The 26,380-nt window shown below is 37.0% G+C and overlaps 1 protein-coding gene across 4 annotated transcripts in view; it reads left to right on the forward strand.

Moving 5' to 3' along the window:
• The window catches only part of LOC131067435 (glutamate receptor 3.4), a 136,173-nt gene extending 112,828 nt beyond the window's left edge, over positions 1-23,345 (forward strand). For 2 of the 4 annotated variants that reach the window (XM_058002446.2, XM_058002450.2), the window contains exons 4-6: positions 21,304-21,335; positions 21,624-22,030; positions 22,177-23,345. In XM_058002446.2, coding sequence (XP_057858429.2) covers positions 21,304-21,335; positions 21,624-22,030; positions 22,177-22,677 — 940 coding nt within the window. In that variant the 3' untranslated portion in view covers positions 22,678-23,345. The remainder of the gene's footprint in view (positions 1-21,303; positions 21,336-21,623; positions 22,031-22,176) is intronic. The other 2 variants (XM_059211042.1, XM_058002447.2) reach the window with 2 other exon arrangements.
• The last annotated feature ends 3,035 nt before the right edge of the window (positions 23,346-26,380 follow it).

Consider the following 26,380-nt stretch of genomic DNA (forward strand, 5'->3'; position numbering starts at 1 on the left):
TTGGGTGAGATTCCAACACCCAAGCCTTTAACATATATGCATATGAGTACTTAGTATATATTGCCTACTAGGGATTATCATAATCTTGAATTAGGCTAAGGGGATCTTCTCCCAATAGCCTCCATCACATAGCCAAATTATTGTTATTCATATAACAGTTTATATTTCATTATCATTTTTAATTTATAATTCCTGCCTGCCTCTACATATTCTTTAATTACTATTTTTGATCCTACATACATACATATATATATGTGTGTGTGGATACACACACGTACATATATTTGTATATATACATGAGACACTATTACGAAAAAACTCTGTCAAAGTGATTGGTATACTATCACATACGACAGAACCATCATAAATATATATGTGTGTGTGTGGCACACACGTCCACACACATATATATCCCTGTGGCGTGTGTATCAACCGCTTACCTGTTCCGTAGTCTGCAGCCTCTCTTCCTCCCGTTTGCTCTTCCTCCGTCCTCCCCCTTTGCTCTGCGGTTATCTTACTTTATACCTCGTGGAGGGGAAGGGTTGTGTCCCACCACGGGGTCCCTTCCGCGGGAAGGGGTGTGACGGTGGTCGCAGCCCAGGCTACGACTCCTGTCCCACCACTTCCCGAGGGGGGTAACCGTGGCGTTAACTCTTCCCTTTTTATATCACAATTCCATTTAATATAATTAACATTATACAATAAACTTAACTTATATAATATCTCAATTCCATTTAATAATTAACATTATTTAATTATTTAATAATCCATTTCTACACCATTTAATATATTAAATATATATTAACATTATTTAATCATTTATTTCTTATATTAACCTTATTTAATATATTAACATTATTTAATAATTTAACATTATTTTAATAATTGATTTCTTCATTTTATATATTTCTACTGGACTCAGTAATATATGCTATTATCATTACTGGTGTATTTTATAAGATTTACATCAGGTGATATCGTAGAGGGTTATCACAGTTTGCGATTTGATTGAAGGATTTGAGGCCTTCAATATCCAGAGCATTCCTAGAAGTCAGAACAAGCTTGCTGATAGGCTTGCAGCAGTTGGTGCTCAATTCGACATACCAACGCATGTTGCAAGTGAGAAGGAGCAACACATCAGGCTTGTTGTGAGGCCTGCTGTCCCAGACAATCAAGTGAATTGGCAAGTGTTTGAAAGCGATCAGTAGATCGTCAACTTCTTGCAAAATGAAGCAGAGTTTTTTGCTAAAAATCAGCCTATGTTGCAAGATCAGTATGGAGATCAAATCATGCAGCTCAACTCCAACAAGTTGCCTAAAGGTCTAGTTACCTTGGAAGGCATTTTCAACTCGAATGATTAGTTGAAGAAGAAGATGAACTTGGCTGCAAAGAGGGCCGATTACAAGCCAGTTGCTATCGTTGAAGGTAGGTCCTTAAACTTGGGCAAGGTGTGCTCCTAAACCGAGCAAGAGGCCTTTGTTGAGCTTTGCCAAGAGTATGATGACATGGTTGCTTGGACCTATGAAGACTTGAAGGGCTTTGACCCTAGCTTATCCCAGCATACCATAGAGCTAAACCTAGATGCAAAGCCAATTAGGCAAAAGCAAAGGCCAATAAATCCCAAAATTGAGCCACTAATGAGGAAGGAGTTGACCAAGCTCATAGAAGCCAATATCATCTTCCCTATCAAGCACTCCTCTTGGGTGGCCAACCTTGTCCTTGTAAGGAAGAAGAATGGAGAGATTAGACTATGTGTAGACTTTAGGGATCTCAATAGAGCCTCCCTTAAAGATCACTATCCCCTTCCCTCTATGGAGCAGATTCTCCAAAAGGTCAGTGGCTCAGAAAGATTTTCATTCTTGGATGGGTATTTAGGCTACAATCAGATCTTGGTCCAAGAATCAGACCAATACAAGACTGCGTTTACTACTAAGTGGGGTACCTATGCCTATTGTAAAATGCCCTTTGGGCTAACCAATGCAGGTGCCACATTCCAAAGAGCGATGGACATGGATTTCAAGGGTGTATTAACAAAGTTTGTGCTTGTATACCTTGATGACATAACTGTTTATTTGAAGCATGCAGTTGACCATCTTGGTCATCTTGAGCAGGTGTTCATGAAATGCAGGGAGTATGGTGTGTCTTTGAACCCTAGCAAGTGCATATTTGCTACTAATCAAGGAAGATTGCTAGGACACATCGTATCCAAGGAGGGTTTGACCATTGATCCAGAGCAAGTGGAGGCTATTCTTTCTCTTCCACTCCTTAGTCACAAGAAAGGATTGCAAAGTTTCCTTGGTAGGATCAACTTTGTGAGGAGGTTCATTCCCAACCTTGCCACCATGGTAAAACCCCTCACTTCCATGTTGAAGAAAAGCTTGGCTTTCTGTTGGACCAAAGAGGGAAGGGTCGGTTTTGAAGAGATCAAACAGGCAATTGCTCAGGCCCCTACCCTTGTCAATCCTAATTACGAAAGGGATTTTATCCTCTATACCTTCGGAGGAGAATCCAGTATCTCAGCTGTCCTAACATAGCTGAACGACGACAGGTTGGAGCAACCTATTGCTTTCTTTAGTGAGGGGCTAAAGGACTATGAGCTTAGATATAGCTATGTAGAGAAGCAGGTCCTCACTGTTGTGAGGGCATTAAAAAAGTTCAGACACATGTTGTCCAACAACAGGATCCAGCTCTTAGTTCCACATGCAAGTGTCAAGGATTTCCTTCTAAACAAGGATATCAGTGAGAAAAGGGCTGGGTGGATAACCAAGGTCATGGAGTATGACATCAACCTCAAAATCACCAAGCTTGTAAGAGGCAGGGACCTATGTGAACAGCTTGTCTCATCTTCTGAGACTACTTCAAAGGTCGCCCTTGTGTTACAAGAAGATCAACCAACTAACAACAACACTCAATTAAGTTGGGTAAGTAACATGACCACCTTCTTAATGGGAGGTAGATACCCCCAAGGTCTGGACTGGACCAAAAGAAGACACTTCAGGTTGCAGTCCATTCCCTATACCCTAGTGAATGGCACTCTTTTCTGAAAAGACTCCAATGGAGTCTTACTAAGATGCATTGAGCAAAACCAAGTCAGCAGACTGTTAGAAGAATTTCATGATGGCTCTTTAGGGGACCACTTCTCTGCAAGGACTATGGCTATCAAAATAATGAGGGCTGGTTATTACTAGCCATCCTTATTCAGTGACTCACATAGATGGGTGAAGGACTGCAAGAAATGTGCTCTCTTCTCTGGGAAGCAAAGATTAGCTGCCCTACCTCTTCATCCCATCCAAGCAGATCAATCGTTCGCCCAATGGGGTTTAGACTTCATTGGCATGATAAACCCACTTTCTAGTGCTGGTTATAAGTGGATCTTCGTCGCAACAGATTACTTCACTAGGTGGACAGAGGCAGTTGCATTGAGGGATGCCACTGAGGCCTCAGTGTTGGAATTCCTTGAGGGAATTGTGACAAGATTCGGTGTCCCCTCCACCATCATATCAGACAACGCCAGGGCATTTGTTGGAACCCAAATCAGTTCTTGGGCAATTAAGCATGGTGTATACTTGAAGACATCATCCAACTATTACCCTCAGGGTAACGGCTTGGCTGAATCTTCCAACAAGAACCTCATCAGGATAGTTAAAAGGACAATCAAAGACAATCAGAGGGCATGGCATATTAAGTTGAAGACAACCTTATGGGCTGACAGGATCACACTTAAGAGGGCGATTGGTAACTCCCCTTTCATGCTAGTATATGGGAAGGAAGCAAGACTCCCAACTTCCATAGAGTTACCCTCTCTTGAACTAGCACATCAGCTGGAATTGATAGAAAATGATGCCATGACAATAAGGCTAGCAAAGCTGATGGAGCACGAGGAGGTTAGAAGTCAGGCTATGCATACACTTGAGACTCATCAAGGGCAGGTAAAGAAAGTTTTTGACAAAAAGGCAACTAATAGGGTCTTCAAAGAGGGAGATCTAGTTCTCAAGTGGGACGCAGATAGAGCCAAAGCTGGGCGACACTCCAAATTTGATGCTATTTGAAGTGGCCCATATGTCATCACTAGTTGCAAGGAGGCCAATGCATTTCATCTCTCTAGGCTTGATGGCGAAGTTCTTCCAATCCTAGTTAATGGGATTCATCTCAAGTCCTGCTTCTCAAGGGGGTGTTGATGACGATGTAAATATTAGACTAGAAGTTGTGTTGCTTTCATAAGTGCTTATGCACATGCCACATTCTCCTTAAGAGGGTGTGTGCTCTAGTTTCCATTTTTCCTCCAAGTGATGGCACACACATGTTTTGGTCTTTCAACGACTCAGCGCCCAATGGATGCTTAAGGTTTCTGGACTTCATGCTTAGCAAGGAAGCATCCGATAGAAATCGCCAAAAATGTTGTCATTTTATGACACCCTTGGTCCATCAGTGAGAATTGATCAGAGATATGTTCCATGGACCAGCGCGGCCCCAGTTGATCAAGGAGAGAAGAATCATGAAGTGTGAAGTGTTGCCTTGTCCGGAGGAAGTTCCTCCCTTGGCCTTTTCTTCTTCCCCGGAACTTCGGAATGCCGAAGTTCTTTGCTCTTTGCCCTTGTCTCTTTCCTTCTTCCTTTTCCAGAACTCCGGAACCTCGAGGTTTCGAAATTCTTTGCCTTAGCCGCTTTCTTTCCCTCTTCGGAACCCTGAGGTTCTGAAGTTTCCTTCCTTCCCTTGGCTTTTCTCCAGTTTGTTCGGAACTTCGTCCCTTTTCTCTTTTCCCCCTTTGAAACTCCGGAACCCCGAGGTTTCGAAGTTCCTAGCTTTCCTTTCCTTCGCCTCTTCTCTTAAGTTTTTCCTTTGCTCAGAACTTCGGAACCCCGAGGTTCCGAAGTTCCCCTTCTCTCTTTAGTGCTTTCCCTCTATCCCGGAACTCCAGAACCCCGAGGTTTCGAACTTCCTTTGCGCAATTCCCCAAAACTTCGGAACCCCAAGGTTCTGAAGTTCCCTTCCATTGCATTTCCCGAAACTCCGAGGTTCCGAAGTTCTTCCCTTGTCCTCTCACTTCGGGAGTCCGAGCTTCCTAAGTCTTCGGGATTCCTTCCGACTGGCGACACTTCCGGATGGTATGATCAACACTCAAGGCTTTTAATGCTCCGACAGTTTTTGTGGCTTGTGCACTTTCTTTTATGGCACCACAAGGGTGCATTAAATGTTTTTGGCAGGATTTTCATCAGGGAGGTACGGAGCCATGCTTGGTGACTTGTGTCATGACTGTATACTCTGACTTTGGAATGTCAGTCAATCCACCTTCCTCAGAATTGCCTTTGGAGGTATGGCTAGGTTGCTTGCATGTACAAGTCAAGTGCATGCACTTCCCTGCACTTCCAGACTGACATGCAAGGGTCATGATCACCATTTTAACCATTTTTCTATATAAGGCTGTTGTGCCTCATTGTAAAGGGTTCTCTCCCTGCTGCCTTGAGCTTTCCTATGCTCTTTCTCTTCTCTTGAAGGATTGTAACTGTTACCTATTTTTCGCTTCGAGCTGGAAAATAGGTTAAGTTATGTGTGATGTCCCCTTCTAGCTAGTGACATCATGCTAGCCAATGATTAGCCTATTATTGGACCCTCGTAGGCTAATGTGGATGGTTAGAGGGTCTTTTGAGGATTGATTCTTCTCCAACATTCAAGGAATTGGCCTTTGTTCGATATCATTTGGACTCCATTTGCCATACTTACTATGTATAGTAAGTCAGGGGTAATAGAGATGGACCCTTTCTATTTTTAGAAAGTGTGTTTGGTCACATGGGGAATTATGAGGAGAGATTCCTATTTCAAACGGCATAGCAATTTGACAAGTATTTCAAGAGATATTAAAGTTTAAGTGACTTAAGTGATTTATTTAAATATTTTAATGTTATTATAAAATTATAAAGTAACTTATAATAATAAAGTCACTTTAATATTATAAGGTGCAAATATAAGAATATCTTTTATCCCACATTGGGAAGAAAAGTAAGTGAGCTCCTACAAGGAAAGAATAAATTAACATGAGAGGTTCTTTCTTATCATCGGATTATTGTCAATTGCATTTGATATGAAATTGGGAGAAGAAGCCAAGGGTTTCTGATTTCAGTTAGCCATTGGAGAGCGTCAATTCTTCAGTGTTGCAACCATTTGAGGTGGTGAAATATCCACTGAATTTGACGTTTCAGGAGAGCTTCACTCTGGAGTTCTATTTGTGCTTAAAGTAAAGGAATAACAGAAAGGGTTTGAAGAATATTGAGGACTATCGAGTGTAGACCTGAAAATTCATTGGGAGCCATTAGTAATCGTTCTTTTTAAAGTTTGTTCTTGCTGCTACAGTATGCGTGAATAGTGCGCATGAACAGTACCCGTGAACAGTGCGCATGAACAGTGCGCGTGAACAGTGCCGCGCTATAGTATTTGTGCTTGATTCCGATTGCAACTTTCATCTCCATCATTGAGCATCACTATTATTAGGTTCCTCTTGCAACTATTAGAAGTTAGTATTGAAATCTTAGGCATATAATTTTGCTGTTGTAAGTGATAACTTAGAATCAGATTTGGCATTGCTGTAGTCTTTTTGTAAGCCAATTAGTCTTGGCAAATCCATAGCAGCATTGTACTTAGGAATGAATTCAATAAAGAAGATATATGTTGCATACCATTTGTTTGACGAAATGTCCTTTTAATAGCATATATGATCAGCATAATAGTTGCATGCCAGTTGTTTGTCGAAAAATCAGTTGGCTGTAGGTATGCATTCCATATCTAGTTTTCATGTATATGCATTGAAAATACCAAAAAGAACTGCACTCGCATACTAGTTCATTGTAAGAGGTATTGTCAATATCATTTGTGAACATCCTAAATTTCTTGGCAACTTTCAAAGTATATCAAACAATCTGAAATACAAAAATCAGAATAGAGAAAGACAGCATACAAAGTGTTTGACAATATTCCTTGAGCCAAAATCAGTCAGTTTGGGCAAGGGATAATTACATTATGCTTGTTTTTACAAAATGGAACAAGTACATATTACTTCTTCTATATTGCATTCCAACTGCACTAAGGAAGAATCAATTAAAGATTACATTTCAATACTTCTACTTCGTAGCAGCAAAAGAGAGAGACATCTCATCCAAAAAAGGAAGTATTTTTATTATAATCAAACACATGCGTCTCACACAAAGAGCCGTGAGACTAGCTATACACAACTGGTGCAAGAAAGAAATACATAGGCATGTATGCATGAGTATAAAAGAAAAGAGAGAATGTTGAGAGTGGAACGAGTCATTGCCTGAATGACTGGTACGGTTGGAGTAGCCTCGATGATTGCCTTTGTATTGTTGCTTCGTCCTTGTCTGTGTCTATCTTCTGGTATCTGCAAAAGAGTTAAATATACAATGAGTTAGAACATTTTGTTCTAAGCAATCGCTGATTACATTCCTAACATGTATACTAACACATGCATGTATATGTAGTCCCTACATGCATCAGATGCATATAATTATAATTAGCATCGCAGAGGAGTCTCAAAAGGGGAAACATCAGATCAGAAGAAATCAAGAAAATCATCATACATAGGCATATTTTTATCTAATATGTTTATTTCGTGCGCAGCTACAAATCTGATCATGTTCATTTTCAGCATGTGGGGTGAAATGTTCTCCCACAAGGGTTGAGCCCAGCATGCTACAGGTTAGCAAATGAACTATAAGGGGACAAGCGAATCAGGCTGGTATAAATTTCAAAATAATGGAATCACAATGAAATAATGCTTTCATTCCCAATATGCATACTGGGCAAAGACAGTCATCTTAGCAACAAGGGGGTGACATTGAAGTTTAAATCATGCTACAGTAAGGTGATTGCATTTAACAGTACCATTTGATATCAAAGGACAATCGCATTCACCTTTATGATTGAGATCACCTTGAAAACAGAGAAGCAACATAAGAAATATGACAAACTTTTTTTAGTCAAGGGATCAAGGCCATGACTTCATAACAATGTTGTAAGAGTATACAACAAATGCAGTATCAACACTAATCAGTAGCCTTACTCAAGAAAACTCCAAGATCCATGAAGTGCAGTGAAGGCAAAGGGACAAAGTCTGTGTATAAGGAATCAATGCTAGTAAAGACAGTAGTGTACCCTATTTGAGGGCAAAGGATAGCCTAGGGATTGTTTGCACAGTCCATAACCTGATCAGATGCAGCAGTTCAAGATTCAAAGCAGAATTGTCAAACCCTATTGTAGTGTTTGAGGGTGAAAGAGTAGTTAATAATTCGATCTTTAGACATTATCACAGACTCTAAATTATCAAGTGAACAAAGGACGGAATGAAATTCCAAACAATGGCAAATTCGTCAGCTCTTTGCTCATCAGACATCATAGCACAATGACAGAAGAGTACAGTCTAGGGTAAGGATGAGTTAAGAGCCAAATCACGATGAAGAAAGACCCGAGATTAAAGGACAGTCTCAGTGGCAACATTGGATAGTGATTTTTATCAGTCTGATGTGTTGTTATCTGGTCATCAATAACAACAAAATGAAGATAGCAACTTCATGAGTAGTTGTGATAGTTCCGAGGTCACCAAAGATTAGTTCAAATGGTGAAATTTTCTCCAAAAACGCAGTGATAATTATGGCAGTATTGGAGCAACTTGAGGACTGATCATAATATTATAGTTATGATGGAGGCTATTCTCAGTGACAGTCTGTATCATGAAAAGCAGAGACATGCAGATGAAATAATTACAAAAGTAGTCCCAGCCATTAAGGGGGCTGGTTTTATATCTAATGGAGCAGATTCGCAGCCCAAGTAATGGCAATTTGTGGCCGCCAAAAGAGCACAAGAACGCACAGAAACAAAAATCACATGCAATGATATGTATGGCACTGGTTTTCAAGCACATTTTCCAGTTCGAATGATCACAGATATGCAAGGAGAAAAAAAACTACAGCAATGCCATATCATTACTTTTTTTTCCCTTTTCTTTCCAAGTAAGGTACAAAAAATCGATTGTTTGTGCAAAGAGTTTTGTGCACCTGAAGCGGCTGATAGCGGAATGACAGGCCTGCAAATTTTTCCAGGAAAACTCAGTTTTGACTCTCGGGGTTTGAGCCCTCATGACAGAATCCTTTCATTTTTCGTTTATTTCAAAACCCCTTCTGGATGCTTTTCAGATTTTCCAGAATGGCGGTGCTTCAAATCAGAAAGAGAAAACACGCAGAAAATATGCATCAAAATTAGTCAAGGTCATGGCCTCAGAGGCCTGAAATCACATTCAATTGAGAAGGATGGAGGTCGAAATATGGGTTTAGAAAATAAATCATCTTACCACACATTTTGTACAGAAAAATCCATATGATAGTACTCAGAATCATGCCTAGCACACAGCAAATTGCCCAAAATTCCTTCTTTTCGTGCCCAGTTCAAACCCTAGCATGGCGTGGAGTTTCCAGCGACAAAAGATGAAAGTATCGAATGCCAAAGAGATGAAGATTATAATGAGCCTTTTAGGGTTTATTTTCCCTATATTGTCATTGATTCATAGGAGCATTTTTTGTTTGCCTTGTTCTTTTTATTTTTCCTCAAACTTCATCCCCCGTGAAAAGTAGGGGTGGCTATGCAATGCTTTGCATCTCTAACAAAAAAATATCTATTAAGTGATCTATCATTTATCACTTGATAATATTTTCTTAATAATTAATACTTATTAAGTGATAAATGATAGATCACTTAATAGATATTATTTTTTAAGAAAATATAACATATGCATTTTTTTTTTTTTTAATAAATTACTTGTTAAAGTGGAGTTTTAAATTGTCACTTTAATAAATAACTTTATTATTTTTATATTTATTAAATGCTTTAGCTTGAAATGTAATAGATGTAAGTAATAAAAATATTTAATAAAGTGATTTATAAATTATCACTTTATTAAATATCTTTCTTATTTATATAAAAAGTTGACTTAAAATATAAAAATGATTAAAAAAGGTATTTATTAAAGTGGTGTTTTATAAATCACTTTATTAAATTTTTTTTTCTTTCATTTATTGATAGAGTCAAAGAGAGATTTTTTGCATTAATGAAGGCTTGCAGGCATGTTAGGAGATATTTTGGGATCATTTATGATGCATTTAGGAGCTTTTATGGTAGCAGCATGAGCTGGCTTGACTTTTGCTCAAGTATGTTCCCTTTCAGACCTGTTTTAGGGCCTGAAAAGTGGGCTTTATGTTTATGCTTGTCCAAGAGGAGGTGGATTATTTTATTCATTATCTGCCTTTTGTAAAAGCATATATACTGCAGGACTTCATTATTTCAAGGGTTCTTACCTTTTGCTTCTTGCAAACTGTAATTTTTTGAGTTCTCTCTGCAGAAAGGAAGGAGTTTGTAACCAGTTTTCAGAAGAGTTTTGATAAGCTTTTAACACCTTTTGACAGTAATACATATTTTGCTTTCTCAAATTTCTTGTTTTTGTGTGCTTAGTACTAATGCAGTTTCAAGTGATGTCTTTTATCCTTGTGATTGTGTTGCTGTTAGCACCTTTATGCAGGAGTTTTTCTAATCAGTTGCAGGTCATAGGTTGTGCAAGTTGTAAGAGTAACCTCAGTTTGTGAGAAAACATCTTTTCTCTTGCTGAGATTATAATTTTTACAGCCTTCTTATGAAGTGTTGATGCAGAGGTTATGAACTTTCTGATTTATGCTAGGTTTCCTTTTATTACTGGTTACTTTGTGTGTTAATCAGTTTGTCCAGGTTTTCTGGTATTCATTTTGGTGTATCACCTGATAGATAGTAGTTTCATTGTTATGTTCTCCTTCTCTTTTCTCAGCAAAATTGTTAGGTTTAGGTGAATGCCAGTTAGAAAGAACCAGCTTGCTCTGGAGGTCCACTTCAGTTTTAGGTTACCCACAACCTAAAGTGTTCCCATGTTTCAATAGGTAGCTGAAGTTCACAGCTTTAGCAAGGGTGTAGGCTTCATTGATAACAGTAACTATTTTTGCACTTCCGCAACTGTAAGATTGGCTTTTGGCCTTATGATTAATTGAAAATCACCATTCTTGCCCCCTAACCTATATATGTTGTGTATGCTTTCTTACCTTCATTTGAGGTGTGTGCCTTGTGGCGTTTCTCTCCATATATGCTGTGTTACCTTGTTTTCTGAGTGACTTGTGGGAATCCTTCTCCCCTCTTGACACTTAGCAAACCCTAACCTCCATACATGCGTTTGGGTCACTTATGCAATTGAAGTTGTGCATCTCTTGGGTTTTTCAGTTGGTTCCTTGTGCCATTTCGGTAGGGAGAGAAACAATCTCTTATCTTGGTGCATCACCTCTTTTATTTCAAGCATTCTCTCTTCCTTTTACCTCTGCAAATTGTTAGGATAGGCTTAGGAGTAAGTTTTGAAGTGTTGAGTTGGTTCAACACCTGCATCGGATTGAGAAGGAAGCCGGCCTTCTCCGGAGATTCAACCCCCTTGCGCAAGGTCCCACACTTCGGGGTTGTTTCCATGTTTCACAAGGTTGTTGAGTTGATAGCTCAGCAAGGGTGCTAGCTTTTGTGATAACATATACCTTTGTAACCTGCCGGAATCAGGCACAGATCTCAAACAGGGGGTTTGAAAGATTTTCATGAAAGCTTCCCCTAAGGCTAGATGCCTTAGCTTAGTTGTCGGATGAGGTTCTAGAACCGGAATCAGGTACAGACCCATTTCTTGTCTCAGAATCACTCTTCTTGACCCATTTCTTCTTGTACTGCTCTTTGATTTCTTCAACCTTTTCTTTGCCCTTATCATCAAATTTGTTCTTGTTTGTCGGAGCATTCTTCACATTCTTGCTTCTACAGTATTTTGCAATGTGACCGGGTTTATTGAAAGCATAGAAAATAATGTTGTTTCTTTGATTAGGCCTAAAATTATTTAGATTCCCTTTGATTTGCATTGGTTAGCAATATGTCCAAATTTTCCATAAGCATAGCATCTTACATTTCTCCTATTTACCATATTTCTGCATTCAACTGACTTATGACCATATTTATTGTAATTGAAACATTGATCAGTGAATGATGAATTATGTTGATTTGCTCTATTTCTGCATTGACTTGCGATATGACCAAATTTATTGCAAACAAAGCATTTACCATTGAATTTATAAGCATTAGGTTGTCTTACCGAAGATCTCTTGTTCTTCTGCTGATTGCTTTGACCAGATCTGGAGTTTTCTCCTTTCTCAAATCCAAGTCCTCCCATATCACCTTTATTCTTCTGACTTTGTAGCATTTCATCCAACTTAGCTGAGCTAGCATTGAATTTTTTTTTGTATTCATTAGCAGTGGTAAGTTCATCTCTCAGAATTATGATCTGTGTTTCAGCTCTTGCTCATTATTTTTGGATTGCATCAATTCAAGCTTCAACAGGTCATTTTCATGATTTAGTTTGCAACATTCATCAGATCTATCCTTTAGTGACTGAGTCAAGCTTTCCTCATTCTTCTTCCGATCTTCAATCTGCTTTGTCAGTTTCATCACAATGGTTTCCATCTCATTCTTCTGAAGTGCATTAACTCTTGCAAGTCTGTCACATTCTTCTGTTTTTTCTTTCAAGGCTTCTTCATCAAAAAGCTGATCAACAAGCTCTTTTCTCTTTTCCTTGGATTTATTCAGTTGCTCCTTCAATGTCTGAATGAAGTTTTCAGCATCTTTGAGTTTTGTTTTCAATTCCTGGACTTTGGCTTTGGACTGATCAAGATAATCAAGTGCAACGAGCAGCTATTGTCTAAGACCACTGGAATCCATTAAGACACCTTCCCAGATCTCCCTCAAGCTGTTAGGCTCCTTCCGAGGAACTAGGCTCTGATACCAATTGTTGGAATCAAGGTAACACTAAGAGGGGGGTGAATCAGTGTTAAGAAAATTTAACTCTAATTAATAATCTGATCTATCAACCACTTTATGCAAATGAAGAAAAGTAAGTGCATAAATACAAAGACAAGAACAACAACACCATAACCCCAAGATTTTTACGTGGAAACCCGGTTAAGGGAAAAAACGGTGATGGGATTGAGACCCACAATATTATAACTTTGATTAGGAGTATAATAATATTACAGAGGGGAATGCACATGCATTCAGGCACACTGCCTAGAGCTCACTGCTCAATTACAAAGAAAGGGCTACAACCCTGGAGGACTCACTGTCCTACAAAAGATTACAAATAATAACCGATTGAATGAACTGATGGATAGCATCTACAAATGCCAAAATGCAGTTCCGGTTAAGCACAAATAGTCCTCTGCCTTTGTTCTAACACATTGCTTTGTTGTGCTCTTCTCTGCCACATACCAGAGCACAAATCTCTCAACCACGCAAGTGAAATTGCGCACAATCGCTCATACATGCTTCCTACATCATCACTCACTTCCCAAATGATCATATCAATCTGACTAATATATCCGCATCATCAAATTAAGTCAATTCCATGTCGGCCTAAAAACCGCATAACATGCAACATGAAACGTGTTACCCAAGTCGCGGCTCAATCCGATCCAAAAACAACTAAGTGGACCAAAACAAGATGTCCACATGCTTCCCATATGTCGGCTCATCAACCTCGAACACACAAACAACCATCAAAATTACTCCACACAATCCGCACTACCAATCTTCACACGCTACTGCACCAAAATGCTGTTATACCAAAAAAAGGTCTACCGGATTTCCTAACCAACACCAAACTTAACACCGGAGGCCATAAACCTAGAATAATGTAAATTGCATATGCACAATACATCTCCCAAATCTGCAAGGCAAAATACTCAACCGAAATAATCTGCTAACCACTAAACTGCACATTTTGTCGGATACACTGTTCTTCTTATCGGACCTCACTGGACCTCAATCAATCTTCCGGAATGAAGTAATCATGAGCTGCGGATTGGATATCTGACTCACCAGTCGCTAGTTGCTAGTTGCCATCAATGACAACATCTGATCATCAATGTAGTGTCTCATGCCAACAAAAGTTCCATGTACCTAACCTTAATTTCTATTGGTGCACATTAAAGGATGGACATGTGTCCAATTCAATGTAATTATCTTATTGGCCAAGAAGTAGTTTGTTGTACAAACCCGTAATTAGGGTTTCATTGTTAAATGTCGGCCATTGATCTTGAATTGATATGGGTTGTTGAATTGTATTGGGGTATCTATAAAAGGCCTAGCCTTTTCATTTGTAAGGGTTAATAGTTGTTAGATAGCAATTAGCAATGGAGTAGGAGGAGGAAGCTTGAAATTGTTGCCAAGTTATGTTGAAATCAATTCAATGCTTTCATTGAAGTTATGGTGGATTTATGTGTCATGTGTCTAGACTTTCCATGGTTCCTCGTTACGTCTCAAGATTAATTAAAGTTCATGGATTATGGTGGATGCTTATGAAGATATTGTGATGAATTCCTTGGTTCATACTTTTTGTGGTTTGTTGATTGTAAGCTGCAATGTAAAGTTAGCCTAAGCCTAATCATTGTGCTAAGTTCAATTGTGGATACTTGTTCAAGTTGCGCCACATTGGGTATTTGAGTGATGTATTTGTAGTATGAAAATATTCCATTTCCATCGAAGATTGCATCAAGTTTTTGTAGTTGTTGTCATCATGACAAAGCAAGGTTTGATTTGAGGGAACATGTCTATCTAAGTATCATCCATTGTCATCATTGTTCTTAGGATTAGATTAGACCTCTAAACCCTTATCTCTTTTATCTTTATTTTTTCAAGTAGTTAGTAAGATCCCACATTCGAGCAGGAGTTCTTAAGCGTAAGTTCCCTTGTGATTCCAGCAATATCACATGAATCTCACCGAGTCTATCTCAAGCATTAAGTCGCATTGTAAAGCTTGGAGTCATCTTATTTGGTCACATTGTATAGCATATGAGGTTTCTTTTTTCAAGAGATGATAGAATACTTAATATTTTATTCTATGTTCGAAGTGTCCTTAAAACACATCAACAAGACCTAATTAATAAATAATTAGATAATTGTCCCAATTACTCCAACATGTTTTGTCTTTTAATTAGTGCACAATGTCTAATTCAAGCTTATATTTTTCTTATCGTGTTCCCTATCTTCTATGCCCATTAGCTCATCAAGAGTGTCCATTTATGAAATTGTTATTTGACCATGAAGATAGCCACCAAAGATCAAGAGTAAGGTCCCGTGAAGGGGGGCTTCCTAAATAAATTCAGTAGGTACTCTTGAGACTTTTTTGGAATATTTTAGAACTGGTGGTCCCATGAATTTGTTGTGCCGTTCAGGTTAAAAGTTTAAGCTCCAAAATTCAGGGGAGTTGGTGGTCTTGTGAAGAATTCTGTGAGTACAAAATTAATAAATAAACATCATTCTATTTCTATTTCTTTTCTAACAAGAATCTAAAATATTAGCTAGTTGACAAGTGGTAGAAAAAATTACTAAGTTGGTGAGGCAATTTCTAGCCTTAACCCAATTTCACCAGCCAAAATATGCAGTCCTAAAAAGTAGGGGCTTCTATATTTCAAAAAAAGTTTCCAAATAAAATCCTGGAGCATAATTTTCCTGTTTCATGGTACCTTCTGCTCCATAAAAATGGATCCCAAATTCCTCCTATAGGACCTTAACTTGAGAGAGCTAAAAGCAAGCACAAAAAGAAGATCAATATAAAAGAATAATGTTATTCTATTCAAAGATGCAATATGCAAAAGAGAACAATAATTTGTATACAATACATGTTAGCTGAGTATATATAGTCTAGGTGAGAGGATGTGACAAATCCAACAAATAGAAAGGTAGCTCCAAAATAAGAAAGAGTAAATCTTATGAAAGATGTTGACACTTCATGCCACCCACATTATTACCCATTTTATCAACCTAAGAAAACAAAATAAAAAATATAGAGAAAATCTTTGAAAACAAAATAAAAACCTATACCAACAAAAATGTTATCCTTAAAATAATCAAAGATGTAGCAATAATTTTCTTTTTCCATTAATAAACCTACCCTTCTTTGTTCTATGAAATTTCTGGGACAAAAAGGCAAAGAAAGAAAACGAATAATCCTCGTACATATATCTAAACATTGAGTTTAGAAATTCTCTATAATTATCTCTAAGTTTGAACATGGTGAAATGAATGTGGCCAAGTTGTTTGGATTTTAAGGGATTAAGAGAGTATGGAGAGCAGTTGACATAATTAAGGGAGGTTAATTCTCACATTGTTAAGGGAAGGACATTTTTGAATGGAAGGCATTCATATTCAATTTTATGTGTCACATCTTTCACACGAAGGTGTTTTTGCTTTTAGTTTAACGGCCGGCTTCACCATGGAGGTTGTGAACATTATTCCTTATTTTAGAAAAAAATCATATTGTTTCTAAGCTGGCAACATTCTGTTGTCCTCATTTTTGTTTTCAAAAATGAAGGACCATTACATGAAATTTTTGTGAAAAAATGAAAAAATTTACTCTATGGCACGCTTCCCGAGGCAGAATTTCGACTAATCCTTGGACTGGCTTAATCCTCAGTCCATCCTCGAACTACGTTTCGAATTTCGTCAAATTCTGGGTTCGTTTGCTATGTCTTTCCTTCAATCGGGTTTTAAAACCCCAACTGCAGGTGGAAAATTTTCTTCAAACTGCAAGTTTTAATGATATTCATTGTTTTGGTCTTTGTAGGGGAATTTTTGACCAATTACATGTGCACTTTTATTTCAAATATGTTACTTGTAATTTATTTTAAATTTCCCCTTTGTTGTTTTTATCTTTTTATTGTTTTTTGGTCATTTTTAGTTAAAATAGGGATTTTTTTGGCTCAATTGCAAGTAAACTTGCAGTTTGGTCAAAAAACCCCTACTTTAATGGTTTTCACATGTAATAGGGATTTTAAATCCCCATTACATATGTGCAAGTAAACTTGCAGTTTGGTGAAAAAACCCCTACTTTAATGGTTTTTGCATGTAATAGGGATTTCAAATCCCCATTACATATGTGCAAGCAAGTATAACTTGTTGTAGGGATTTTATTTCCCATTTACAAGTATTTAAAACTTGCAGTTTGCTCCAAAAAAACCCGATTTTGCCTTGTAAGTGAAAAAGTGACAATTTAAAACTTGCACTTTGGTCCAAAAAACCCGATTTTGCTCATAAAGTGCATTTTTGACATTTTAAACTTGCTATTTGGCCAAAAAATCCCGATTTGGCCTAACATGTTGAAAAAGTGAAATTTTAAACTTGTCATATCCTCCAAAAAACCCGATTTTCATTGTTTCATACATTTTAAACTTGCTATTTGTTCCAAAAAACCCGAATTGCAAGGAAAAACATGTTTTTTGAAGATTTTTAGCAAATTTTTGTGGAGATTTTTTGGGAGATAGAAGGCGTTTTGGATTCCTCCCTATTTTTATGCATTTTTAAACACCTTTCATGCCACATGGAGGTTAAGATTGCTGGTTTTTAGCTTTATAACAGCAAACATGTTTTTGCTAAAAAACCACGTTTTTCTTCATTAAAAATGCCACGAATCAGCAATGTTATGAATCGTTTTGGCTTGGTATGCTAAGGTATTGAGGTTAGAAAGAGTCTTGGCCATTTTCCATGCCATTTCTCATGCATTTGCTGCCACGTTTTTCAGTTTTGGGCATTTTTTCAAAAACGTGGCTAGGGTTTTGGAATACGGTTAGTTTCTTTTTAAGAGATATTCTTCTTTATTTCAAAGATTGATCATCTTTTGGAGAGGCATTTTTAGATTGGAACAAGGTAAGATTTATTTTCTTCTTGTTTCTTTTTTCTTGTTTTCTTGTTTTTTTCTTTCTAGTTGTAAATTTGTAAATGGTTGGTTCTTCCCCAAAAATCAGATTTTGTGAGAGAGATTTTCCCTTTTGTAAAGCAATTTTAGAATTGCATTGTTCTTCCCCATTTTCCCTCTTTACTTGTATTCGGGATTTTAAATTCCGATTACAAGTTGGATGAAAATCATTGTTCTTCCCTTACGGATAAAAGATTTAACCATCTTTTTTTTTTGAAATCTGGGTTGCAAGTTGAAAGTTCTTCCCATTTTTGCATTGGCAAAGTTCCAAGTGATCTTCTTGAAATTCATTTTTACCTATCCGCTTCCAATTCCCTCATCCGTACATACCAATTCATCCACTCATTTCACACCTTCATTCATTTTCCCCATTTAAAGTCTACTTGCAGTCAGCCATCCAGAACCCGAAATTGGTCCAAAATGTACTCAAAAAACACTTGAAAATGAGTTTTAAAGGTCCAATTACAAGTGCAAACTTGTAGTTACCCATTACAAATATGAAGTTGCATGTTTGTTCCCACATTTGCAAGTTAATGCTCTTGTTTTCCCCACACATGTAATGCAACTTCCAAAACCCGAAATTCACTGGTGAGCCCGTTTTTGCATCAATTTCTCTCTTCCCTTGTCAGTCCGGTTTGCACACACGATCTACCAAATCAATGGATTAAGGCATGGGCCTTATTTTGCAAGCAAATTTCAAGAATGAAGGATGATACAAAGAAGAAATACAACAACAATTCATGGTTGAGAGCATAAAATGCTTTCAAGACAAAGATGGTCATGACATGAAAAGAGGAAGGCAGCCCGTTCCCTCTTGAAAAGCTAGTACTACCCCAAGCAAGAAGACAAGGATGCAAGTTCCCGTTCCGGTTCAAGATGTCTTTACCAATCTAGAATACTTCAAGTTCTAGCATCCTGAAGCGACATGAAGATCATCACAGACAAAGAATGATGCAATTAGAGTCGTGTCTTAAGACACATGGAATAATTTTAGTTATGCATTTGTAATTTTGTTTTGACAAGTTACATGTAAAAATATTTTTTGTAAAATGCAAGTTACACATTACTTGCACTTTTGTAATTACATGTAAGACAACTACAAGTTGTGTCCGATTAGGACTGTAGTTGGAATAAGTCTTAGTTAGTTGGAGTAACTCTTAGTTAGTTAATGAAGTCTCAGTTAGTTATTGAATGAGTCTTGGTGGTTGAGAGAATCTCTCAAGTTAGTTAGGATCCTCCCACCTTTTTCTCAAGGCTCCTCTTCTATAAATACTGGAGGAGTTTATTGTAATTTTTATCTTTTTGAAAGCAAGCAAAAACTCTGCCAAATTTACAGCAAGAAGTCTTTGAGCTTATGTATGTGAATTGAAGGTTTTGAAGAATAAGAAAGAAGGATTATTCAAGTTTTGAGTCTTTGAACTACATGTTTGAGTTTGAATCTTTTTATTTCTTCTATGCAAAGTGTTTCTAAAGGAGCTTAGTCCAATCTGATTTGAAGTCTTTGAGCTGCAAGTAGAGAAGATTAATTAAAATAGGAAAATCTCTAGAAGGAGCAGCAAGTCTTTGAGCTTGCGTCTATTCTTGAGGAAAATTACTGTTTGATAAGAAATAGCAGCAAGTCTTTGAGCTTGTATTAGTTCTTGTCTTTGTGTTAAAAGAATAAATTATTCCAGTCTTTGAGCTGTTATCTTTTATCCATTGTAAAAATTTAGTCTAGCAAAGGGTAGATAGGACTTCCAATAGTCAAGTCTTTGAGCTTGATATTGCTGTCTCGTCCCGAAGGAAGTGACGGAAGTCTTTGCGCTTTTAGGAAACTTCATTTTCTTTCTCTCATTTCACTTGAAAGTAGTTACTGCCGTTCATTTTCAATCGCTATCCTTTTCTGTGAAGAGAAAAGGATATTGTCTTTCTTGAAAAAAGAAGGAAGACTGCTGTCCCATCCTGTTTTTATTTCAGTTTTAGTTAGATAGGGGGAGCCTTCCCTTAATTAGGAGAGTTTTTACTCGTGTGCTGTGGTTGAAACCACAATTTTGTATATTTCCCCCAAGTGTACAAAATTTTCAACCAACACATTCGAAGAACATAAGGATTTCTTCCTCCCCTCCCCCTGATGATGACAGAAGCAAAGCCGTGGGGAGGAAGGAAAGTTTTGGGATGTGCAAGGGGAAAGCTACGGAGATGGGTGACCCTTCCTGTGGGGCGGGTAAGAATAATGCTGCTTTATCTCCTGCTTCGAGTGGCTCTCTTTCTCCTCACCCTGCCTCTCATGGTCAAGAAAGATCCTCATTCTCTTTGGAATTGAATGGTGATTCCCATCACTTGAAACCTGATCAAGAGCAGTTATCCGATGTTATGGGTATGGTGAAAGATAATGCTATTGATTTCTTCAGTCTTTTCAAATGGGTCTTCCACGAGATTAAGGAATTACAGTTTAAAGTTAAACTGATGACAACTAGAAGTAAATTAGAGGCGATGGGGGCATCTAGCACTAGTAATAGTAGGGACTCTTCTGTTAAAGTAATTTGGACCGAAGAAGAGAAAAATTCGATGACAGACTGTTTGAAAAAGGCTATTGAGGCCATTGAGAATTTGAAGAAGGATTACAAAAGGAAAGTCTCTGGTTTTGAGGAAAAACTGAATAACATTAAGGGTTCCCTCCACACCATCATGAATCTGAGCCACAAAGTTGTAAAAGTCACTGCTGAAAGCATGAGTACTAGGGTACTCAACTTGGAGAATATGAATCAAGGTAATCAGTTTGTGGATCTGGATGTGGAAAAAGATAAAGGTCAAGAAGAATCGTCCGGGCCTAGCAAGAGAACGAGAGAAAATTTAAAGAGAAAGGCTGAAAGGCCTCCATAAGACCTTCAGGACCTTAAGAAGGTGGCACTGAATATGATTCAGCTTGAGGTGGAGGTTGCAGACACCCTGAAGAATCTGGTTTAGTCTCTTCTGCTGTCTTTTGTGTTTTTTGTTGTCTTCTGGTTTTTTGCTGTCTTTTGGTTGCCGGTTTTATGGTCATATTTTGGGCAGCTTTTCTGATTTGTGTTTGTACTGTTCAATGTTAATCATGGTTTAAGACCAATTGTTAAAGGGTTTTGGGTCCCTTCAAAACCTATTTTTACCGTAATAAAAAAAAGAAAAAAATATTCGAAGATAATTTTGATCACTCACACTAGGGTTTATATAATCTTTTTCATCTTCCACAAACAAGTTTGTTGTCTCTCTAGGTTTTTTCTTTCAACTTCATAGGAATGTAAGATTTGATATTTTGTATATTATTGATCAGATTGTCATCATTGTTGGTTTCTGCCTTAATACAAAAGACATGTTATTATGTCTGTGCTACCAGCTCTGCACCATATATTCAACAAGAGAGTTATTGGGGTGGTTGAAAATCTGTGTTTCAGATTTCAGAAAATGAAATTTCTTATCATGTTAGCTTTGTGTTTGTGCAGGTTCAGCTTTTCAACATTGTTCTTCTCTCATAGTAAGTATATTAACCCCTGATGTCATACATAGTTAACTTGCTTATAGAATGTCTTCACTGCTGAAAGTGTAAACTAAGCTTTGTTTTTCTTTTCAGGTTTCAATAAAGTTTAACTGCTTAAAACCATTTGAGCATTTAGAAGCATTTTTTTTGTAATTGATTGTGCTGAATTTTGAACTTAATGTAGATATAATAATATATTCAATTTTAATAAGAATATCCTGTTAGATGAGACAATGTTTTTGTCTTGTGGGAAAACCTGATGCACAAAATTGGGGTTTAATACAGGAGAGAACATTTTGACCGCCCTTGGGCGCGCAGTGCTCATCATATGGCTATTTGTGGTTTTGATCATCACTTCCAGCTATACAGCCAATCTGAGCTCAATCTTTACTGCAAGACAACTATCATCTACAATTGATGGAATTGATAGTTTAAAAAAAAGTGGCAGTCCTGTAGGATATCAGACAGGATCCTTCGCAAGAAACTATTTAATTCATGAGCTTGGTATAGACCCCTCCAGACTAATACCCCTTGATTCTCCGGAAAAATATGCTAAAGCTTTATCGGATGGACCAAAGAGAGGAGGTGTGGCTGCAATTGTAGATGAGCTTCCTTACGCCCAAGTATTTCTGTCAATTCGGTGTGGTTATACACTTGTTGGCCAGCAAATCAGCAGAAATGGCTGGGGTTTTGTAAGTTTGTTCTCTTCATTGAATACATCTTTCGTTGTCTCACATCTTATAATTTTTTGAGTCTGTTTCTTATGTTCTATGTTTTGAACTCTCTGTACATGTTCAAGTTCTATTGTTTTAAGATGCTTCATTTTCTTTTCTGTCAGCAGGCTTTCCAAAAGGATTCTGAGCTGGCGATTGATATTTCCACAGCCATTCTGACTCTGTCAGAGAATGGCGAGCTACAGAGAATCCATGATAAATGGCTTAGTCAAACTTCTTGCAACTCACGGAAAAATCAAGTGGAATCTGATCAACTGAGCCTGAAAAGCTTCTGGGGTCTTTTCTTGATCATTGGACTTGCATGTTTTGTTTCCCTATTTGTATTTTTCTATCGTATGATACTCCAATACATACGCCATTCTAGGAACCTAGATAATCAAGATGGTTCCGCTTCTCATTCAGGTTCCCTGACTTATAGGAGTGCAAAAATCATACGATCATTTGCTAGTTTCGTTGATGAGAAGAAGACAGAAAGTTCCAAGAGGAAAAGAAGTGACCAACAAGGCAGTGGTTCGAATCCGAGCCATGATTCGAGCCACTTAAATTCAAATAATCAAGCCTTCACTAGTGATCCACAAACTGCACCTGCACAAACAGCTGAATAGAGTTTATCTGATGCTCAACGTGTTCGCCCAAGAGGCTCAAGAAGATTTTGACAAATCAACAGGGTAATTAATTTGAGCAGGATAGATTATGGCATAAACATAAGGTAGCAATGTTTTTGCATTAAAGACTAACCCTATATGGACAAGTTTTTACCAGTCCTCAGAAAAGTATTACTTCCCTGGCAGAGCGTTGCAGCCGAGGCATAGAGAGAAGGCAGAAACAAAGGAATGCTTCTTGTAATTCTGTCGTCTTTATCTTGAGAGCTTGTGTTTGGAATTGGAATCCAGTTTTGAAAATTGAAATGTTCAATAAGTGCAGTCTCTTTCAATTTTGAATTACCATGAATTACCATGCCCACCTGAGAACAATTGAAGTGAATAGTAATGACACGGATATGTCTCCATCAGTCATTTTTTAGCACAATCCATGTAACACAATTTCATTGCCAATATGCGGCAGTAGTTGCTCTGGTCCTCAGGAAATACCAAGTCAGATACTTCAAACGGGCACCAGTATTTATACATAATTATCTAAATAATCCATGAAATCTCGTGTCAGTTCTTCAACAATTGGTGATGCCTCATAGTCTATGCAATTTCATCATTGTTTATGAATTCAGGCTACAACACAGATTATTTAATATATAGACCTCTGGATTTTGTTGGCATCCATCCATTTACGATCCTTTAAAATTTGCTTAGTTTTCTTAAATCAAAACTTAATGAACAAAGTTTGAGATTTGTAGTCTGGTTGGCCCGATAATCTGCTTCATTTTGGTCAAATCCGGGACTATGAAGGTGTCAAAATAGGTTCTAAATTTGTTCAAATATATTTGTTAGGTATTCAAAATTTCTTTGAGCTTTAAGTGTACACTGTAATTTGTAGTTGGAAATATCATTGTAGGCTGATGTCCAAGGGAATAATAGCATCTCAACGCAGTGCTAAAGCATTTAATGAGAACATACGATGAGGCGAAGACAAGGCCCTATAGAATTTATAACTCTGGTGTGCATCTCTTTTTCTCTTTTTAAAATATTAGTGTCGAGTTAGGAATGGAAAAGCAGAACATAATGGTAATGTTTATTGTATTGGAATGAAGATTTACGAGTTTATCTATAGGGTAGTGAGGAAGTTAGTTGTCACAAATAAAACAAATTATCAAAATTTAAAAAAAATAAAAAATTGAATTTGTTAACTCATAGGATTAACTTGTAAAGATTAATATTTATATCCTCTCTAATTTGAAGTGGTGACAACTAAATCAAACGTGGTTTTGAATTTCTCAAATTTTTCTCTTCCAAGCACTTTGATGTGTTGGTTGGTCTACAATTAGACAATACTTATAGTTGTGTATTGCCATCTTTCATATGATGTTGAATCACACAAAATTTTCGTGTTGATATTTTTGGTTCAATCATGAAATATTAGATTTTTGACCATTTTACTTGCAGATTTATTGTCAAATAGAAGAGGTGTTGATGGAATATTAGGTTCCTGCAAATCTTCAAGAGTCCTTTTGAACCATAATATATCTTTATTTGCCTCTTGAAATTTACTATAGATTTTGTGTTTGTAGAGGATAGAGCTAGCATTGTTTATTAAAATTTAAAGAAATAGTAGCTGATCTCAAATGCATTAGGAAACATGTTGTAGAATTTCTCTATTCCAAGTTACTTGCATAATAAGAATTTGAATATGTGACAAATGTGAAATTTGTTGCCTTGAAATATTTGAGTCGATAATTCTAAGTTCTTTAAGATATTGAAGAACAATATTTGCTAATCAATTATTTTCTCTAGGTGGTTGCATGAACTTAGGTTGGACTCCAACAACAAAAGCAACGTTAGGTCACATTGTTGTGCTATTGGTATTTAGATGCACCAACAAATGCTACAACATCATTTGGTGTCAGTTTCAAACTTTAACAAGAGGTTTGTAGTTAGACATTTTAAATTTGCTCAAAATTTCACCAATTTATCTTTGTTGGGTGATTAATTCATACTTGGATTTATGAATCATCTCATACCCAAATAATAGTGAATATATCCTAAGTCAGTCATTTTAAACCTTTGTGTTGACACAAAATTATATGTCCAATGTTTGGATTGTTTATGCAATAAATTAACCCTAGGTTGATGCAATAAGAAGGAACCTTGAATAGTAAGGTAGATGTCATAATAATAGAAAGTAAAATAAAAATATATTTATTTATCATTCATACACATCTCTAACATATATATGTTCTCATTATATCTTCTTTATATACAATTTGTATTCATATCTTTCCCTTAGTTTTACATACTTCTTTAGCCATTTTCTTCTCCTCTCTCATTTTCTCTTCCTTATGTAGCCTATTTATGCCTATGTGTGGTGCCTTTTCCTTATTTCATATTTATCTTTCTTATAGTTTATTTAGAGATGTCAAGGGTTCTATGACCCATATATGGGTCTAAATGGTATATGCAAAGATTATGTGGTACCAAACAATCTCTTTTATCTTGCTTTTCTAAGTGTTGATTGCTTAGAAGTGGTACCACAAGGTGTCTAGTTTAGTGTGTAGTACATTTTGTTTCTTGCATTGCCTTACTCTCTTTGTACAATATTGCAAACCCTTTGTGAAATAGGGTAGTCATATAATGTAGTATTTATGTTATATGTAGTATCACTATTTCTTACCAACATCCTCACTAGGCCTAAAATATTGTTTTGTCTTTGAGGCAACCTTATAAAATTCCTTGTCATTGCCTCCTTTTTTATTTTTGTTAGTTTCACACCCTTGATATGCACCTCTTGGTTCCTAGGACCTTAATCTTTCTAATGTAGATTTTTTCCATCCTTTTTTCGTCAAAACATGTTTTTGGAAATTGCACTCTTTTTTTTTTCTTTTTCTATTCACTACATCCTTTCCTTTATACTTTCTACCTTCTACAAGTCTTCTTCATTTGCAATGCTCTTTTTTACCTTCATATTTTCCACCATAGGCACCTTTGTGATATCTTCCACTACTTTTTAAACTCTTCCTTATATTCAATACCCTCTTTTTTATGCAATGCCTTGTTTTTATCTTCAATATGTTCTCCCACTATATGATGCTTTTTGTCACCCTTCTAGGCATTTTCTTCATATTTAGGAATTTCATCATCCTTTCCCTCTAACCCCCCTAACTCCAAAATTTCTATTGCATCATTAGTTTTAGTTGATGACTTGTCACTTTCTATAATTTGTTCTCCTTCTAATGTGGGTTTCCATCCAATTCATTTCTTTGAATTCTACTAATTGTGTATGATCCTCTATCTTTCTCGTCTTCTCCCTCATCTTCAATATGTATTTATTCTATGCACACTCCTTTCATCCCTTTGTAGAATCACATATGTATCTTACCATTGTCTTATGTTATTAATGCTCTTTCCTCGGCATAAATTTACCATTGTTATCCACAAACCATTTCATATCTAAATAACAAATGAGTCAGGGGCTTCATTAATTTCAGTAACTTCAATATCTATGTTATTTTAGTCTCCATAAAATTCACTTTTACATCTAGCCTTATACATAGAAGGGAAATTACTATTGTAGTTTGTAGAAAGGGTCCTCATTTTGCATCTAGGTTACTGCATGGTTTATATTATTGTTTTGTCTTTCATTTTTTGCTCAATGGGTTGTTGGTAGTTAAGTGTTGTATAATAGTTTAAGACACTTGCA

The sequence above is a fragment of the Cryptomeria japonica genome, chromosome 9 (genome assembly GCF_030272615.1).
Source record: "Cryptomeria japonica chromosome 9, Sugi_1.0, whole genome shotgun sequence".
In the NCBI taxonomy this organism is placed as follows: Eukaryota; Viridiplantae; Streptophyta; class Pinopsida; order Cupressales; family Cupressaceae; genus Cryptomeria; species Cryptomeria japonica.